Source organism: Ambystoma mexicanum, chromosome 4q, assembly GCF_040938575.1.
Source record: "Ambystoma mexicanum isolate Mex_15411 chromosome 4q, UKY_AmexF1_1, whole genome shotgun sequence".
In the NCBI taxonomy this organism is placed as follows: Eukaryota; Metazoa; Chordata; class Amphibia; order Caudata; family Ambystomatidae; genus Ambystoma; species Ambystoma mexicanum.
This window is the reverse complement of record NC_090928.1, coordinates 85,463,255-85,478,414: the sequence shown is the minus strand read 5'-3', so window position 1 is coordinate 85,478,414 and position 15,160 is coordinate 85,463,255. Positions and strand designations below refer to the sequence as shown.

General features: G+C 42.2%; 1 protein-coding gene across 1 annotated transcript in view; it reads right to left on the bottom strand.

Annotated features, from left to right (window-relative positions):
* The window catches only part of LOC138468478 (uncharacterized), a 219,483-nt gene that overhangs the window by 83,165 nt on the left and 121,158 nt on the right, over positions 1 to 15,160 (bottom strand). Inside the window, exons 5-6 of the mRNA XM_069609005.1 lie at positions 10,524 to 10,637; positions 6,123 to 6,230 (exon numbers count right to left, since the gene is read on the bottom strand). Coding sequence (XP_069465106.1) covers positions 6,123 to 6,230; positions 10,524 to 10,637 — 222 coding nt within the window. The remainder of the gene's footprint in view (positions 1 to 6,122; positions 6,231 to 10,523; positions 10,638 to 15,160) is intronic.

Genomic DNA, 15,160 nt, shown 5'->3' with positions numbered 1-15,160 from the left:
ACACAAAAACCCATGCTTAAACTAAAGTGAATTGACAATAACCAGTCCTATATATAACTATGCTATTAGTATACATCGAAATTGCTGTTAATGCCATTGAACCTATATGAAGATTGTCACTCTCTTCCTCTGACATGTTTGACAATGGCTACCCTCTCCTTGTTCCAAACACCTCCACCTCTGACTAATACTGATGAGCCTAGATCTTTTACTACTTGTTTGGGCTCAGAATACAAAGACGCTCCCTTGCGTACTTTGGTGGGCAACTTAACTTTGATCCACTCACCTTCATTGATTTCAACTTCCCTACAACAGTTTCTTTGATCATATCTTGCTTTAGATTTAACTCCTGCTTCAACCATTCTACTCTTCACTTTTTCCAAATCTACATCAACCATCCTGGATTTCCCCATCCATCCTGGACATAGATGAGAATTGGGTTTTCTACCTCTCAACATCTCAAATGGTGTTAATCCTGTAACACTATGAGGTGTGATTCTATACTGAAATGTCCTTTCCATTGCTGTCCTGAACCAATCCCCACCAGTTGCTACTGCAATTCTTATGGCTTCCATAAGCGTCCTATTGAAGCGCTCAACACATCCGTTACTTTGGGGATGATAAAAGGAAGTGTTTGCCTGTTCAATACCATTTTTATCCAAGAATTCTCTAAATTCTTTGGATATTAATTGGGATCCATTATCCGACAAACATCTCCTGGGAAAGCCCTCTCTCCAGAATAATTGTTCTAGAAATTTCGTAATACTGCTACTAGAAATGTCTCTGAGTAAACAAATTTCAGGCCATTTGGACAGTAAGTCTATGACTACTAGCAAATAGCTATCTCGGGTCCCTCCTATATTAAATGGACCTAATAGGTCTATTGCAATCTCATCCCACGGTACCCTCGGTGTTTCCCTAATAACCATGGGTACTTTTCGCACGCTTAAACCTTTGTTACCCTCCAGACACTCTGTACACTCTTTAACTTGCTCTTCAATCTCTTTATCCATTCCAGGCCACCAGAACTCAGATCTTATTGCACCCTTGGTCCTAGCTATGCCTAAATGTCCTTCATGGGCTAGATCCATTATTTGTCTCCTCATGCCCCGAGGAACTATCATCTGATGCCCTCTATATAGATACTTGTCATTGATCCATAAGTCTCCTTTAACTTTGGCAAATCCTCCCATGTCACCTCTGTAATTCATTACTCCATTTTCTTTCACTAATGTTAGTACTTTCTGGTAACTTAAATCTTCACTGCATTCTTTGTCCCACTCATCCTTTTTCAATGACTCATGTACTTGAAAAATCTCAAATGTTTCCTCCCGATCTGATTGCTCTAACTTGGTGTGGAGATCTCTATGAACCGATCTTGACAACGCATCTGCCACTACATTAACCTCACCGCTAATGTGAATCATGGTGAATTGTAGCCCTTGAAGAGCTGTAACCCACTTCATTATTCGTCTTGATACACCTTCTAGGCCACCCTTGGTAAAAATACTGACCAGTGGTTTATGATCAGTACAAATCTCAAAATTCCTCCCCCAAAGAAACCTCTTGAACTTCTCAACACCCCAAATACAAGCAAGAGCTTCTTTCTCAACCACTGAGTATCTGACTTCAGAGTCTTTAAGGGACCTTGAAGCAAATGCTATAGTTTGCAGTCCCTCAGAATCTTCTTGCATCAGAACTGCACCTATGCCATAGTCACTGGAATCTACAAAAAGTAGCGTGCGTTTCCCTTCTTCAAATGTCTTCAGAATGGGTGCATTGATTATGGCCTCTTTTATCATCTCAAACTCACGCTTACAGTCTTCACTCCATTTAAATATCACACCTTTACGAGTAAGTCTTCTCATGTGTCTTGACATGTCTGACAAATTTTTGATAAATTTGCCATAGAATTCAACTAACCCCAAAAACGATAACACTTCTGCTTTTGAGTTGGGTTCTTCCATTTTCCTTATTGCTTCAATAGCCTCCTCTTTAGGTTTGATTCCCTCAGCAGTGATTTCGTGACCTAAATAAACCACTTTACTTGCTTTGAAGGTACACTTCTCTGATGCTATTGTTAAACCAGCTTCTCCTAATATGTCTAATACCCTTTTTAACCTTTTGTCATGTTCCGCATCATTACTACCACAAATTAGAACATCGTCTTGATAATACATTACTCCTTTCTCTCCGCCTAGTAGTTTGTACATAATACTCTGAAATACACTCGCCGCCGACACTAAGCCAAACGGCATACGTACACATCTAAATAAACCATTAGGAGTAATGAATGCTGTTAAATCTCTGGAATCCGGATGCAACTCAATCTGGTGATAAGCAGATTTGAGATCTAAAATCGAAAATATTCTTGAACCAGAGACCAGTTAGGTCTCAGTATCCTGGAACATCAATGCGTGGCCGCTTCTTTCCTTTTTCTTCTTTTCTTTTCTTTTTCTGAACCGTGCTCGTACGATATTGTGCCGGGGGTCGTCTCTAGAAAATCCCATCCTCGTCGCCAACTGTTATGTTCCATATACACCAGGGACACCAACTTGTACAGGCATAGACTCTTTATTTATTAAGTCTAAGAAACAACGACCCCCGAGAGGCAGTCAACCACCGTCCACAGTTTTGCCTTCTCTTCACTCTCCAGATTGGAACGTGGAACCTCTCGTTTCCAGATCCACATTCCAAACTACATACAAACCAAAACACTGATGAACTATGTACTGTATTCAAAACCCTGATGACTCATTGGTTGGTTACCTGTAACATTGATATCCTAACAGACAGGTCTGCCCATTCAGAGAGAAAAGAGGTCATTTGACCACGGGGCCGGTAGAAAGTAGCGGGAGTGAGAGAGTGGCTAGGAGAGAGAGAGAGAGAGAGAGAGAGAGCCTGCAGACAAGGCATTCGAAAGAAGAGTAAGTCTGAGTGGGAATGATAGAGGCAGGAATCCACTCAGGGAAGATCATGGCTACAACCCCTCCCTCGAGGCCGATTGGATCTGGGGGCGCAGAGGAACTTGTAGCCGTCAGGGAGGAGAGTGTCAAAACTTGTGACAGATGTGGCCGTGAACCAAGTCTCGGTAAGACCGAGGACATCAAGGTCAAGTTCTTCTATGAGGTGGCAGATGTCAGAGGAGTGTTTGACAGCAGAGTGAGAGTTGAGAGTGGCAAAATGAAGAAGGTTGCCAGCCTTAAAAACCTGCGGGGGAAGGGTACAAATCAGGGGTATGCCCTGCAGAGGTTTGGAGGGAGCTTGAGGTGGGGCAGAGGCAGAAGGAAAAGAGGGCAAGGTAGTCAAGGGAGGAGGGTAGGGGACAGCTGGAGATGAGAGGAAGTTGAGGAGGTGAGGGAAATGTCTATCAAAGAGGAGTGTCCGGTCCTGACTTTTGTTGTCCGCGGGAGCTGCTGAACCCCACAGATCCCTCAAGACTGTTTGATCAACAACTGTGTAAATTACCAGTTGAAGAACTAACACCCCCAAGGGAAAGGGGATGTGGAGAAAATAAAAAACAACAGACTCCAACTTCTGAATGGCTATAAATGTGCAGAAGGTACGGAAAATGGTTAATCATAAAACAGCATAACCTTCAAAGTCTATTATCCAAAACTACTTCATAGGATCAGTACCTGTTAACCCTCCATTAGCAACTTCGAGAATGTTATTTGCACTTGTAAGTAACTTTGGTTATTCTGATGAGTTCTTAGGGTATCCTGCAATTAAACTTGGAATCATTTGAAGGGAAGTTAAGTTCCAAATTGCAGAAAAACACCTTATCCTCGCAAAAGGTGACTACATGACATTCCAACTCCATCATGTTCCTGTCTTGCGTGTAAGTGAAACCACATCCAGCAAAACCCAGATCTCAACTCATGAATTAACAGATCAACACCTGGAATCAACCCTGAACATAGCGTTTTTCACTTCCCTTTGAAAGTATTGCAGCAGAGTTCTTAAAGTATCTATTAACCCTGTTGATCTTGCACTGTCTTTCTTTCTTTTTAAAAAAAACATGCAGGTAAGAATGTCTTCTTTCATTCACAGTTTTTTAACCACATATTTCCACACTGCTGTAAGCCAGCATGACTTCTACTTGCAAGGAATCTTTGCATGCAGCTCACATTTCAGATTCAGTATTCATTCAACATGTATTTTACAGAATGTCTTTCTTAGTAAGTAGAGTTGTTTTCCGGCAAACTAACACTTGACAATGTCTTTAAGATGTAAACTCTCTGCAGCAACCTAAATACCTAAGTCACTAGATACCTAATGAAGATAAGAAACTTGATGGAAAGTTAATGCTCTTTCCACTCGAAACAAACACTGCACTCCCACCAGATTAACAGCATTGCCTGTCCCACGTAGTCCTTGATCAACTGGAAAGCAGATTTCAAGGATCTCTCTGCCAAATCTTCTCATAAAAACTTCTAATTGGGCCTAAAATCAGGAACTTAACAAAAGCAGGACCTTCCTGCTAGGGAATCAACAATGAAAGGCAGTTTAGAATTTTGGTGCTGCCCTGAGGCCCTTCACTCCACCAATCAGTGAGCAGCTTCACTTCCTCCATGATGACTTGGGGAATGCTCACTCTGTAAAAGGGAGGTTAAGTACAACAACCAATTATGAATTCCCTTCTCTATGATTTTGTATGTTTAAGAACATACTAAATCAGCGACTCACCCCCTGAAGTGTCCCTAAAATAAACCTTTAATGAGTAGAGCAATGATTGTATAGCATTCCAGAAAGACAAATTATTTGTTATTCCTATTCTTTCTTATTTAGGGTCACTGCCCAAAGTGTTAAACTTGTGTAACCCCCTGTTTTTTAAGAAGCCTGAGCAAGAAAGGCAGCCACCCTAGAAACAAAGAGCCACATGGCATTGGCCACAGCCCAGGAGCTCCAATTTTTTAAAAATTAAAAAATGTAAAAAATATGTTTTTTCTTTTTTTAGTGGTAGCAAGGGAGATCACTGGGGTAGCAAGGGAGACCTCAGGGGACCCCTAAATGACGTCCCAGCCCCAAAGTCCCACTGCATGATTCCAAAAGTGCTATTAGCCTTCAGAAGGATGCCCGAGCAAAAGGACGTACTAAATGCTACCATGATTACAGCAAGTCTCCAGTCTCGGGCCCTGATCCCCCAAACATTTGCAGGTGATGCTGGGGATGCAAGTACAAAAACATAGGCCAGGCTTTTGCACATGCCTGCAGTTTACATACAGGACATGGTGATGCAATGTTGTAGCGCAAGGAAGAACTCTGCCCCAGGCTGACCTCTGCCGAGTAGCACTATAAGTAAGTAATTATTGTGCATGTGCCAAGCCCCTCTCCCTTAGAGTCACTGTTCATACAACATTAGCATAATGTCTTCCACTTATAGGAATTGGATCTTTGGTGGAATACATTGTAATCTCTCTATAGACGCCAATGCAATCCTCTGGTAGACTCATATGTCCATAATGGAGAAACATGGGAGCCAGACTGTTGAACTGAAAGATTAAAGGATGGGGTGGGGATTGGTGTCCCCACTCCCCGACTCGGCCTAAGGGGAGTTACATGTATTGTTAGATGGGCACACCTGTCAGACCACTTTCCAAATGATCAGCCCATGGCTGACCCATTGTTCTGCTATTTCAATGCAGGCAAAGAATGTTTCAAAAATCCTGGAGAAAGAGTTTGCTAGATAACATCACAACAAATAACTTTATGATTTAACACAGAAATTAGGCATTATTTACAGGAATTAACAGGTCTTGTCATATACTGTGCTCATTTTCATACAATCATGCTTAAGTGCATTGAAGTACCTATGTGTAAAAAACATTTAGCAAATGCTCCATGTTCTTTTTATACTGAAAGCCCCAAGAGTCTATGGAAAGCTGTAGGGAGTTCATAAAATATGTAATTGAGGCTAATGATGTTTTCAGAAAACAATAACGGTGACTTGCATTGTGTGTGTGTGTTTGTGTGTGTGTTGTGCATGTGTGTATGCGTATATGTGTGTGCATGTGTTTGTGTGTGCAAGTGTGTGTATATTAAGTTAGTGTGTGTTTGTGTTAAGCAAGTGGTGTTGATTTAATCAGGACCAACTGTTATAATTGGTCACAAAACATTACCATGTCAGCAACAGGGATCTTGAAGTGAGAGCCGGGGACATCCCCACCAGAATTCACAAGCTTCTCCTGCACTGGTTTGCAGACGCTGTTCTCCTTCTTCCTAAACAACTGTAAAAGGTAAACAAACACAACACTTATGTCACCTTTAAAAAAGTCAGAACTGCACATTGTTTCTTTTAATCTAGCAGATAATTTTGCAGCATTTCTCATATTTCAGTAACATATCATTTTCTAAATATGTCACAGAAGCTTTTGTTTGGTTATGATCTTACATTCTCATGGAGCAATGCTTATATCTCTGCAAAGAGGTATTGAATAGCCAGAAAGATATTCTGAAATGACCACACAGCTATGGAGAGAAATATGGAGATATTAGCAATGACATGCTAGATGTTGTCAAACACCAAAACCTAAATTCTTTAGTCATATTTGGGAATGCGTGCAAGATTCTCAGATTTCAACCATATTGAAATCCCAGGCTCCTTGATTGCCCTGCAAGGCCCTACAACGAACACAGCAGGGTTTCCAACTGGTATAAAGTGGACATGTCCAACATATGTAAATCCCACAACGCGGTTTATGGATATCCATACCTCTGTAGGTGGCATCAATATAGTAACCCTATTGCCTTCTTCTACCCTAACTAACTGGACACTGAAACACTATAATGCTCCAAAAAGTAGTAACTATCTATAAAGTGTGCATGGCTAGGGATTTGCTTTTCCAGTGAAAATAAAGTACTTATCATTGACATTTGCAAACACAAGTGACACTCACTTTGCTCTTTCCCATGATATGATGTTCTGCATCTCAGTGAGCCACCTGTTACACATTTCATTTGTTTGCCCCATTGTGAATATGTCAACAGAAAGCAAGTTACACAACTGAACTATAGGCAGAGTGTAGGGCTAGATGCAAATCACACTAACCATCTTCAGAGGTTTAGGCACACCCTACATGCTGCCTTTTCTACCATCATGCATTGTCAGCAATACGTTGCACCCCCAAGATGGCACCATACTGACATGGTGCCTACTGACAATTGCTTACTTTACTTAACTTTTGGTTGAAATGTGCATTTGTGTTTTTTAAACAAATTGTATGTAAGACAAAGGGCCTCATTTTAAGATGTGCGGAATGGGTTTAAGGGCGTCGGTAATGGTGCCGGCGCCGTTAAACCCACTCTGCACTATTATGAGGTCCCCTCGCGGGACCCGCTCTGGACATTTTACCAGACGACCAGAGTGGGTCCCGCGAGAGCACCAGGGAGAACAAGGGGCCCGTTCATAATGGGCCCATTGTTAGCTCCCTCCCCATTCCCATTGAGCCCTATGATGGGGAAGGACCGGGTCCGGGTTCCCTGAAGGAGGAAATACCGGGCCCTCCATACTCGGAATGGCCCGGTATTACCCCATTCAGGGAACCTGGACTCAGACACGATTCTGGAGGCAGCCATGCCCTTATTAAGGGCATGGCTGCCTCCAAAGTTGTAATGAGGCCCAAAGTCATCCTAGCTCCTTTCTCTAGACCCTTAAACACAATAAGATCAGAATTCAGCTTGGAGGAATTTCAGGGCTCCTCGATGGAAGGGCTAGAACATTGCATGCAAGAGACGATGCTGAAAGACGTCCTGAATGAGGTTACAAGTTCCTTGAGCACTTAGTGCCAATCAAGAAAACAATGCCTTAAACCCCATAACAAACATAAAAATAAATGGTGCAATAAAATCTAGCCTCCCTGAAGGGAGAAGGTCAAAGACCTGAAAGAAAATGGTGCACCTCACACCCTCAAGAAGATAAACTGCACGGACAGAAATACCAAAGTGCCATTACCAACACAATACTATAAGTCAAGGATTGTGGGAGCTCATGATGAATCCTCAGAACGAACTGTGATGTTTCACGATGCCACTAGGCATCGCAAGCCTCAGAAAAGGATCTACGTGGTTACGACACAGTGTGAAATTGCGAATCCGAAAATATCGAATTCCAAAATCCCGCTGCGCATTGATTACATAGATCACTTTCCCTACATCCCGCCTCTTCTACCCCTCCCCCCACTAGGCTCTTCAGCTGGGACACACAAAGGGCGCCGCCGACTATCCTCTTTCCCTGGGACGTCAGTTCCCCCCCACTAACGTGGATCAGAGCTGGAGCCGCAGGATCCCTTTTTCTTTATTTTTTTCTTTATTGTCCACTGCTTCCAATGTCAGGAAGCGGGGGAAACCCCCGGAACTCCCAAAGCCCATAATGCCAATCAAGGGGGGCGGGGGATACCCCTGCAACGCCCTATCCCTATGCTCGGCATTTTAGGCTTCAATTTAGTTTTACAAGCTGAATGCGCAGTGAAAGCTGCATTTTTGTTCTCGTTTTTTCATGCAATACCTAAAATCCACCTGTAACCATCCCAAACATTCAAAGATGAAATTTCTCCACAACCAAGATCCAAGATAGCAAGAACTTTATATCCTGCCACTCCCATGCCTCTCCCACAATGCATGTAGATGAAGCTGCCTGCTTTAAGGTTAATCCCTACTCCATACTCATGATCTCTAACTAAATTGTTTTGGTACACAACAACTCCCCTGCCTTGCCTTCATCCTAAAACAGCACATGAATATACTGACCCAAACATCACAGTTCCCTGTAATGCGCACTTCATTATAGGGACCAGAAAACGCAGCAATCACCCCTACCCTCAAAACACGCAACATCTATCCCACATTGCCAGACAACTACTGCACCAGGGCTAACCACAATGATGCCAAAATTCTCGAAATAATTGTTGTCTTACGTATCCATGAGTGTCTGGAGAAGGTAAAATAATGCACACCTGCCAATGCGGCGTAAGGCCATCCTGAGTGACTAGCTCAACACTGGTTGAAAGCAGAGAGCACCTTCTTCAGGCTCTTCAAGCAAGCAACCCCTCTGCCGTGCTCTTGTATGACCTATCAGCAGCGTATGGCATAGTCAACCATAACATTCTCCACCATTGGCTCCAAAAGCATTTATGCATTACAGGTAAAGCCCTCGACTGGTTAAAATCTTTTCATAAACACGACTAACACCAGATCAGAATAGGCAAGTTCTTGCTCAAACCTTACCCAGCCCCCCCCCAACCACCTCTTGCCTTCCCCAAAGAATGAGCTCTATTGCCTTGGACAGAATCCTATGGCACAACAAGCTTTTTGATAGCACAGGTTGTATTTTTATGAGTACAAGAAAAAGCATGACATGTACATACCCCTTACTTGGATAGCACCAGCTTCCCTGGTAACATTGACATTAGCAGACTGTGGTATGTTGTCTGTTTCATGTCTTCTCTTGCCTATTTGCTTTGCCAGTGTTCCAATTTTCCAGTATAAAGTACCCAGTTTCCAAGCAAACTGGACCTCCACTGTTTCTGGAGGATCATATCTTGTGTGATGTTCAGAAATGGACGCTTGCCTGCCTCCCAGGTGTGAACGGGGGCCAACAGTGACTGAATTCAGAGACTTAAAGGGAGATCCACACGTTGTACTTATTATCTATAATCTAAGTCAGTGTGAATGCATCCAACAGTTTATTTCTCACAGGTAATGATCAAAGAATTTGGCAGGAGCTGAGTGTGTAGTCAAGAATCAGCAAGGTTGTCATTGTTGAGGAAGTCAAAGGACAGATGTAGATGTTTAAAATGAATAGTTGCAGGAAGGGGCATTGTGGGGGAGCATTTCAATACATTGGTTTTGCTGAAAGAAGATTTGCTGGGTTCTCTTCAAAATAAAGGTGAGTCATTTTAAGGTGATATGCCACACGGCAGTGACCGCGAGTCACAATATACAAATTGCCTGGTTAGCAATCACAAAAGCTTCTAATTGGACTGGGAGAATAAACCCTGCTACGCCTCCATGGTCAACCGTAATCCGTACGGTCTCGGATTCCACTAGCAGGGCGGATTACTGAATATTTGTGGTTAAGGAAGTTGTTTGCCTAAAAACATTTCTAAATCAACAAAATAAAAGTCCAGCTTCATCTTGCATACCATACTTTGCAAAAATAAATCTGCTTAGATAATTTCAAGGGACCAAAACTATCATCGCAACACTTGTGGGGAGTTGCATTTTCTCTAATGCACGTTTGTCTGGTCTGCCTATCATAGACTTCCTCTATCCAGCATTGCCTTTGCAAATAAACATCAAGCAACGTTCATTAACGTCATACAGATGTTATTAGACATATGTCACATTTGTTACTGAATATACATTTTTCTTTGTATACTAGAAAAAGGTAGCTGATGTGGTAAGTGGCAAAAACATTTTCTACAAAAAGAATTGAATGTGTATTTTCTTTGTAGAATATGACCATTTTAGGTCATGCAATATGCTCATTTTTGTTTTACTGAGGTTGCAATGTATTATTTTACCTTGGAAATCCAGGAGTTGCTGGAAGGTGAAGCAATGCTTTTCTTCTCAACAGATTTCGGTGGATTAGCCAGTGGGGTTTGGGCGTATTTTTTTTCATTTTCCTTCGGAAACCTCTGTTGAGAAACAAAATCATACATATATTGAAAGTAATTGAATACTTCATACACATTTCCTGATTTGCATTAGTGTTATGCAATTATTAAATTACTCATTATCTACAAATGAAAAAATTAGATACAATTAACATTAGGGTCATTACGTGACTCCTACTTCTTTTTTTTAGACCCTGCAATGGATCCCTGGCCAAAGCAACATTGATAATGAAGACACCCCAGTTTCCTCGCGATATTTTCACAAGGGGCATCTATTTGTTAAAATGCTAGGACTAGCAGAAGGGACATCAGAAGCCTGATGATAGCAGCGGGAGTGCCATCACATGACCTTTGACCCTGTTGACATTGCAAGAAGTGATATCATGTGACCTTAGGCTCTAGTGACATCACAAATGTATAAGCAAAGCTGAAAAAGCTTTAGATTAATGAAATCGCAAGTAGTGCTTCGGCCAATAGGCCAATTTAGTTTCCACACATACGATAACTACGGTGCTGCCAAGAAATGTCATGGGTGCAGTCATAATATGCCAGGAGCACACACACCTTCCAGAACAATCACAGGCCATTACAACGGCCTTCCTAGGCCAAAAAAGCCTCCTATGGCCAATACTGCCATCTCATGCCAGTTATAGCCTTGTGTGCCGGGCGTATTCATGACTCACATGCTCAAGTGCTATTATTGTATACCAATGCCTCAATCACTGAAGCGCTACTATTCCATAGGTAAAGCCTGTGAGGTATGATATGATATAATATGATATTTTATTTATATCGCGGTCATACACAAGCGTTTTATAGCACGACCAAGCAAATGGAGGGAACAGGGGCGAAAAAATAACAGTCTTTCTAGGCCCAGTGACATTAAGAACGTGCAGGTGCATGGAAAAGGGAAAAAGGGGAAAGTGCGTGAAGGGGAGAAGTGGAAAGTGCGGAAAAGAGGAGAGAGCAGAATAAATAATAAGTGAAATAAATAAATAAATGCAGTGAAAAAATGTAGTGCAGCCAGAGAAGTGTTTATATCTGATAAGTGCAGAAGAAGAGTGGGGGACTGTATGGGTACAGATACAGATCCCAGTTCCGGGGTGGCCCTGAGGCACTGCCGGAGAGAGGCAGGGTGAGCAGGTACCTGGGCCCGAAGGACAGAGGGTGCCCAGGTGCGCGGTGCAGAGAGAGAGAAGCAGATCAGCAGGGGCAAAAGGGGCAAAGGCAGAAGCGAAGAGGAAGGTCTTACTCTCTAGAGGTATACCCTAAGATGCCCAGGCGTTTCCATCACATAGTAGGGGAAGCCATGTTTGCACAGGCACGGTCTTGGACCACTGGGCCAGCCATGACCACCCTGCACTAGCAGACTTAAGACACAGGTCTCAGTTGTCAAGAAAAAGGGCCACAAATTGACAGGCTGTGGAAATGGAGCAGATGAGAGGCTGTGTTATGAGTTTTTTGTGCATTTCAGGGGTAAATTATTCAACTCATTGTTGGCAAACTAAACTAAATCATTTTTAGGTGTCCTTAATTTGAGCAGTTAAGAAAAATACAATCTGATTCAGTAAAGTGATTTACAAAGGATCCCACAATTTGGTTGAGTGGCGAAGCCAGGATGTGCGACCAGGCATAATTGTTTTATAATCTTTAAATTTAACAAGTCGACCAAATCTTTTGCAATCCCATCTTTAGTTTTACTTCAACATACTACGATTTGTGAATGATTATTTTCTTTCTTGAGCAGAACCAGTTGTTTTTGTTTAAAGAAGTGAAGTGAAGTGAATTTACAAAGCATCAAACTGTATTCCAAAACTCAAAGAAAACTTTACTGATGAGTTGGTGATACAGTGATGGACAAAGCTCTTGGTAACATAATAATGGCACTCCATTTATCGACGTAGTAAGCATGAAAGACTGAGTGGGCTCTGCTGGGATTCAAATCTGTGACAGGCTGAAAAATAAATCCATGTACAATGGTAAACCCTTAACTCACTGAGCTATCTCCATGCCTCTCTCCATACGGTATAACACAGGGGTATGTTCTGACTTTTATAAAATTACATAGACATAAAAGTGAAATGGTTCCTATACAGTTTTCTTTTTTTTTTTTTTTAAAAAGAACGCATTTCAGTACAAGAAAAACACTGCCTTTTGTTACAGCTTCTCTTTTGGCACTAGATTTGCAATCCCAATTAGCTTGCATTCTCCTCATTCACTTCAGAAAGCACGCAGATTGACTTAATTGCAAGTTTAAGCAAAGTCTGACTTTTAGATGTTTTTCCCTAAAACTGCACAAAACAAGAATTGGAGGCCATCCTTTCCGTGAACTTACAGTGAATTCATTTGTGGGCTCGTATAAAGTTACCAAAACACTGTGGAAAAGCCTTGGTGTGCTGAAGATGATTGAGGGGTTGAGGTGATAGGCGCAACACTTTGAGGGTTTTAGTTAAAAGGTGCAGGTGAAATGCTACTACAGAGAGACTACTGGGCCTGAATCAAGCGAGTGTATAAGACAAATATCAGATGTAATCATTCCTACAAATAAACTGATCCATAAAACTGCCAAACTGAAAAATAGCCGGGTTTACCACACAACACCAAACGTTGTGTGATCACAAAAGGTTCCTTTGTCACTTCTGCTTTTTCAGGATTCTCGCAGTAACAACTGCAGCAAATGCAAAACACATACAAAATACAGCCGCTGGGCCTGAAAATGGTGTTCTTCTCGTTTCCACTGAAAAGCAAGTATATCATCTTGGTGGCTATTTACAGGGTTTTCTCTGTTTCATCCTAACCCGCCGAGCCAACATACACATTAATAGCCACTATATTACATAAGTGTAATGTCTTTCGGTGATCTGGATTTGTGGGACAAAATGTACTCTGGGATCCACTGTAGGCTACAAGTTTGGTGAGTTGAGTTTTAATTAGATGCAGCTCCTGAACATCAGCAACTACGCTCCTAGGCCGTTCAACTAAGCAATAACTTGTGTTGATTTCATAATTTCCTCGATGGATATAGTTAACATTTTGCTATCAATTATTTTATAGCATAGTGTGCATTTTTCCTAGTAAGTCAGGGCCTCAATGCTACCCACAACATATCACCAGCAAATTGTATCTTAATGGAACATCACTATTTTACACAAGTTGATACCTGCAGTAACTTCAGAAACTGAATAAATATCTAAATCTACCCGCCTGTCACTTAACCCCACCCCCGGCCCCAATTTACAGATGACACACCACATGTTCCCAAATCATTCCCACAACAAGAGCAAACATCTGTAACTGAGTTGTAACCATTAGAGCTGTGAAGATCTGAAGGCCCATGCAGGCCAGACTCCTGATGAACAAGGGATTGTTCTGTTGCAGATTCCTAGTCCCATCCAAACATGGGTTTCAATTAAAAGTCTCTTGCATTTTGTCAGGTTGCTTTATCATGTGACTTGGTTCTTTGAAAACCAGATTTATTGAACAGTATACTAATTTAGCACTTACATAACAACTTGGAGAAGATGAAGACATTTATGCACTACTTTAAATTGTACTCGCGCCACCTCTGGCAACCAGTGCATATCTTTTCTGATGGTACAGATACATAGTTAAACATTACTGACTGTTTCAATATAATGTTGTTACTCCATGAGTGGTTGCATCCGGCTGTCATCCGACTGCATTTCCCTTCCGGCCCTCACATCCTCAGCTGCCAGCAGCCACGCCATGCACCCGGGACACCTCTGTTTGCTGTCAGGGTCAGTCTGCTGCATCCCTTGCTCTCCATTCACCGCCCAAATGGAAACTATTCTTCCAATATTTTACCAAAACCCATGCCATCATGGGCCATGGGTTTCAGCGTTCCGGTGATCAAATAAGCAGCCTATGTGAACCAAAGGCATGGCTCCATATCTATCACCCTATTACTCCAGTGCCATCTAGTAAATCTACCCTAGCGCCACATCCAGGTCAGAGACAGGTGCCCTGTGCAAATCAGCTCTATGTAAGTGTCCTTCTAACAGTGCACGTATGAGCATTCTCAGGGCATAATTTGGTCCCCTAAAGATGCATTTGCCCACCGATCCAGCACCACTTACACTCATCATTGGGAGAGGACACTCCAGGCCAGAATTCCATCAGGAAATCAGTGAGGAGGCACCTGCCAGCAATGAAGCGGACAAATATTCATTTATTTATGCATATACAGGAAGAACAATGCTCTTTTGATGACAAAAGAACATACAATATATAAGAAATCAGATTTGAAGGGAAGCAGTGATATTCTTACAATGGGGTGAGTTTGAAGTACATTCTGACCAGGTTGTGGAGGGGATTAAATGGAACAGTCACCGGGACAATGCATAGGCGCCTGGAAACACTTTCTGCTGCATAGGTACCATACACATTGTCAATAAATAAATCAAGTAAGTGGACATACATAGATTGAGGTCAACCAGCATGGTAATTTCTAAGTGCAGGCAGGCGGTATGGCCAGCTTTGCTCGGGACATGGCCATTGTGGGTGAAGTGCTAGGATGGAGGCAG